This window comes from Theropithecus gelada, chromosome 15 (assembly GCF_003255815.1).
Source record: "Theropithecus gelada isolate Dixy chromosome 15, Tgel_1.0, whole genome shotgun sequence".
Lineage (NCBI taxonomy): Eukaryota > Metazoa > Chordata > Mammalia > Primates > Cercopithecidae > Theropithecus > Theropithecus gelada.
This window is the reverse complement of record NC_037683.1, coordinates 75430130-75435286: the sequence shown is the minus strand read 5'-3', so window position 1 is coordinate 75435286 and position 5157 is coordinate 75430130. Positions and strand designations below refer to the sequence as shown.

Below are 5157 nucleotides of genomic sequence, written 5' to 3'. Positions count from 1 at the left end.
TCCACACTCTGATAGATCCTATTTAACTAGTTTTACTTTACTGTGCAGACTACCTCCCACAACTGGTAACCTTGAATGTGGGCAGACATGCTTCCAGAAATGTAAGTGGAGGCAGGGGGGAATAAAGAAAATGCAACTACAAAATTGAAAACTCATACTAGCACAATGATGTTTAAATGATTTTCAAGTGCTGGAAAACCGCTGGTGTGGAAAAGAGTTGCCTGATGCTTTGGCTTGAAGGCCAGGGCTTGTCACTTACCGCGTCAAGAGAAATTTCTCTCCTTTCGACAATAATCTCTGCACTGCCTACCTCATGAGGTCCTTGCGATGCCAAGATGCCGCCAGTGTGGGCTGCGCCTCAGCTCAGCACAGATTCTGCAGCCTCGCACTTTGGACGGGAAGTCCCACCTCCGCAACCCTGACCTGACCGGCTACCCACCCCCACCACCCGGAAGTCAACACCACGAGCTAGCGCATCTACTTCACAGGCTAGGCCATCAACTCAACTGCCAAGGGGTCCATTGTACTAGCTGGGTCATGGATCTCTCCCGCCTGAAATCTGACTCCACCCACCAAAAGTCTGAGCCTGCAGGCCTAGATTTCGACTCTGCTGGCCAAGATTATTTCTCTGCAGCCCAAGAATTCGACTCTTTCTACCAAGAATTGAACCTAGACTCTCTTAATGAAGATCTTCTTTCCCAGTTCATGCCACATGCCAGGACAGAGACCTCTGTGGGCACATATGAATCCCACTCGACTTCTGAACTGGAGGATCTGACAGAGCCTGAGCAAAGAGAACTCAAAGCCAAACTCACTAAATTGGAGGCTGAAATTGTAACCCTACGCCACGTACTAGCAGCCAAAGACAGACGCTGTGGGAAGCTCAAGAGGAAGTTAGGCTTCACGGCTTTGGTAGGGCTGAGACAGAATCTATCCAAGAGCTGGCTTGATGTTCAGGTCTCCAACACCTATGTGGAACAGAAGATGTCAGCTGCTCTGTCCACCATGGGCACTGCCCTCTGCAGGAAGCTTGGAGGCATAAAGAAGTCGGCCACATTCAGATCTTTTGAAGGTCCGATGGGGACAATCAAGTCCAAAGTGGCAGGGGGCAAAGAGCTTGGCCCTGACTGTCTTTCTTCTGCAGAGGGTGGGGATGATCCGCTCTCAGTTTTGGGGAGTGGGGAAGACCCACTGCAGATTCCGGGGAGTGGGAATGATCCACTCCCAGTTCTGGAGAATGAGGATGACCAGCTCTGCTTTCTGGAACCAGAATGAGCCCCCTTGGTAACCTTGCCTGGTACTAAACCAGGGCAAGAACCCCCTTCCCTCATTACATTTGCAACTCTGCCCAACAAAAACAAGCAAGCAAACCACAATGGTAAAGTGGTTAATTCCGGAAATTGACAGGATCCAGTTTTGAGAAAAGAACATAGATATTTGCTGCTCTTAAGATAGAGAACCCAAAGTTTTGTATCTGGTTATTTTGCACTTAAGTTTATAGACGAAATGTGTCATTATATTAGCTTTCCTGAGACTGTATCTAATGGACAAGTCAGTGACTCCAGAGGGGTCTTAGCCAAAGCCCAAGCTCTCTTTTGGAAAACTAGTCTATTAGAAAGCCAAAGTAGATTTCTGTTTAAGCTTGAAAGAGGTATGAAGTAATCTGTAGTTTTTTGTTTTTTGTTTTTTTCCCTTCCTCATTTCCTTCCCTCAGTCTCAGACAAAGTCACCTTGAAAGCTCCACCTGGCCTACAACTTTTATTTAAAAAGATAATCAAGAAAACTTTATCTTCTCTGAGACCCAGAAAAAGAGAGGAAAATAGTAATAGTGCACTTAATGTTACATTATTAATACAGGTTTTGTAAAACTTGTTTGTTTTCAAAGCTCTGGACTAAGCAAAACAACAGCATCAGTTTAGGAAATTGTTACTACTTTGCACACAAACTGAAATTGCAACTTTGCCTTGTGCTTTATTTACAATTTCTTTATATATCAAAATGAGTGTTTTAAAGTTTAACCCTTGAAGCAGCATGTCTTTGCCATAGCAGCACTTCACTTAAAAGGAAGAAATTGCTTCTCTGGCAGTAATTCCTAGTTAGTTACCACCTCCAGCTGAGGGGCTGGAGGAAAACAGGTATAGCCAAATTCAAGAAAGATACACCCCTGTCTCAAGGAACATTTTAAAAAGAATGTCTGTCCCCTGTGAGCTGGCTGTTATGTCTTTGAATGGACCTAACTATACATTTTTGCTCTTAACTCTGCCCTTCTTTTTAGGTAACCCTAAATGAGAAGGAAGCAGAATATAACCCTCTGGAGAGCTCAAGACAGTAGGAACCTGGACTGTGTTTGTTTCAATTTTCTGATATCTGATTTTCACAGGAATATACATTTTTTTTGTTTTCCTTTTCCATTTCCAAAATGCCAAGATCTGGGAGCCTCTTTCATTCCTCTAGTCACACTGCCTGCGATAGAAGTTAGTGTCTTATTGGCTGTGGGCAGAGACTAGGACTCTTATTTGCTTGGGTACATTTCAGTAACCTCTCACTGCCTAAAATAGTAGTCCCTCCAGCCTAAGAAGATGATTCTGTTTTGTTGACTCTTGAATGCTCCCCCAACATTCCTTTGGTTTTCCTATAAGCAAAACCAAATACCACTATAAATATAAAAGCATTTGGTAAACTGTAAAGTTACTCATGTATCCCAACCCTCTACATTTCTGAAGACAAAATTTTGCTTGGATTAAAACAAGATGTTTTACTATTTTGCATGTTTGATTTTTAATTTGTTGTGTTTATCAACCAAAATGGCTTTGTATGCTGAAGAACAAGAGGCGAGCCTGCAGCATACAAGAAATGAAAGTAGTCCAACAGGCAAAGGCTTTGACATATTTCAGGAAAGCTTGTGTTAGGGACAATCTCAGACTATTATCATGGGCCAAACCTGAGAGATGTTATATTTTCTTTAATAATTTCTAAAATAGTAGTAAGTTTCCCCAATAAATTCTCAACTCTGTAAAAGTAGTAAAGTACATATTTATTTTTGTTGATCATTGTCCATTTCTGGCTTAGGATAGATCTTCAATAAACACATGTTAAATCAAGGAACGAATTAACATCATATACTTCAGACATCAAATATTGAATCTAAGAGATTATCAACAACATGAACTTGTTGACAAGTTCCTTTTGCTTTTAAACAAAAATATATTGTTTATTCAAAGCCTATCTGAGACCCTACTATGTATCAAGAGCTGTCCCAGGTTCTCAAGGCATAGAAGTAAATTAGACATTGTATGTGCTCTCTAGAAACACTCAGACTTTCAAATCATTATAATTCAGTGAGTGCTAAAATAGAGCTGTGTGCCAGATATCAAAGAAGTCCTGAGGAAGGGGTGTTCAACTCTGTCTTGATAGGTCAGTAAAGCCTTTAGAGAGACAGAAAGTCTTAGAGGACCAGGAGAAGTTTGCAGACAGACAAGAATAGAATATTCCAGACAACATCCAGAGGAACTGAGTCACAAGGAATGTATAAGAATGGCATATTCTAGGAACTAACAGTACATCACTGCGGCTAGAGAGGAAGGGGAAATGGTGTTACATGAGTAAGAAAAAATAAGCAGGGGGCAAAAATCATAAGTAGTCTTACATACTACCTTAGATATTAATATTTAAGCCTTTAGGAAATGGGAGGCATTGAAGCACTTAAGTAAAAAAGTAACTATCAAATTTTTGTTTTAGATTACTCTGGTCATCAGAGAAATGGATTAAGTATTAAAGAGGTAGAATCAGACTTAGGAACCAACTGCATGAGGTCGGGAGAGGGGGATAAATTTGCAAGATAATAAGGCTGTAGCATTGAAAAGGCCTGATATTATTGAAACTGGAGTTGCACATTCATTTTGCTTTGGCTTTTTTGTATCAGTGGTCATGGGCACCAAATAAAATGCTTCCATGAACATTTGGATTCTGGCTCTAAAGTTTCCTCGAGATTTCTTTTTTCCACCTGCTTCTACCCTTCCTATGCATTGGCTTTCTTCATCCTCTACCCTGTCTGCCTTCATAACTTGATCATCTCCACTCATCTAGGCCTATTTGGATTTTGTAGCCCAGCTTAAGTCTATTTAACTTGGCCAATTCAGGATGCAATTTTCAATAGTTCCTAGAATATGTGTACACCCAAAGATTCACATCCCTAGGTTTCGCTCAATACCTGAGAACTACCAGATGGGAATGACACTGAAACAAAATTTCCTGAGGCCCTCAGTTTTCTGGGACTTTAATTGCCCATGTGAGTGAAGGGAGTAGGATAGAAAATTGAGACAAGATGACATGGCCTTGATGTTTATGTCTTCCCACCCCAAATTCATAGGTTGAAATCCTAACCACAGGGTGATGGTATTGGGAGATGGGGCCTTTTGGGAAGTGATTAGCCCTCATAAATGGCTTATCAACAAGCCAAAGGGAGCTTGTTTGCCCTTTTCACCATGGGAAAACACAGTGAGAAGGCACCATTAATAACCCTGGAAATAGGCCTTCACCAGACACTGAATCTACAGATAACTTGATCCACCTCCAGAAAAATAAGAGATAAATTTCTGTCAAGCTAACCAGTTTATAGCAGCCCAGATGACTAAGACACAAGAATTGAAAGTTATGCTTCCCAGAGATAACACTTTCCATGCTGTGGCAAGGATGATAATAGAATACCAATCCCTATGTTCATTACTATCATACATGTCCCGGAAAAATACTAGCATCGCTCCCAAAGAAATTCGCCAGCATTTTCTAGAGGCTCCTCTGCTTTCTGATTCATCAAAATGCCAAGTTCTATATTTGAAAGAAAGTACTTTTATTACATGCTGTACTCTTAATGGCTTGTGTGGACTACAGAGAGGTGATTAGCAATCACTGATCCAGAACTGTGCAGGTTTCCTGATAGTGGCAGGCAATGTGCTTGATGGCTCCACCTATCAAGGGGACAATGATGGCACAGGTTGATTCTGCTAAGGATTTGCATCTGGGCACAGAATTTCAGTTTCTTGCCTGTGGACTGTAATGTAAGGAAAAAGGATGAGCATCACTCTATTGAAACAACTGTGGAAAGAGGATTCCAGAAGGATGACAGAGTGGGAAGCACAAGGAACCTGTCTCTCTACT

At 41.4% G+C, this 5157-nt stretch overlaps 1 protein-coding gene across 2 annotated transcripts; it reads left to right on the top strand.

Annotated features, from left to right (window-relative positions):
* Positions 1-456: 456 nt before the first annotated feature.
* TPD52L3 (tumor protein D52 like 3) lies at positions 457-3964 on the top strand. 2 transcript variants are annotated; one of them, XM_025359863.1, is made up of 2 exons: positions 457-1072; positions 3070-3964. In XM_025359863.1, the coding sequence occupies exons 1-2, from the start codon at positions 538-540 to the stop codon at positions 3072-3074; spliced, it is 540 nt and encodes a 179-aa protein (XP_025215648.1). In that variant the 5' UTR covers positions 457-537; the 3' UTR covers positions 3075-3964. The 2 variants fall into 2 exon arrangements, with proteins under 2 accessions (XP_025215648.1, XP_025215647.1); XM_025359862.1 differs by lacking the exon at positions 3070-3964 and adding an exon at positions 2276-2768.
* Positions 3965-5157: the final 1193 nt, after the last annotated feature.

Excerpts from the sequence above, each read along its gene's own strand:
- TPD52L3 (XM_025359862.1), top strand. The coding sequence starts at position 538 with ATGGATCTCTCCCGCCTGAAATCTGACTCCACCCACCAAAAGTCTGAG.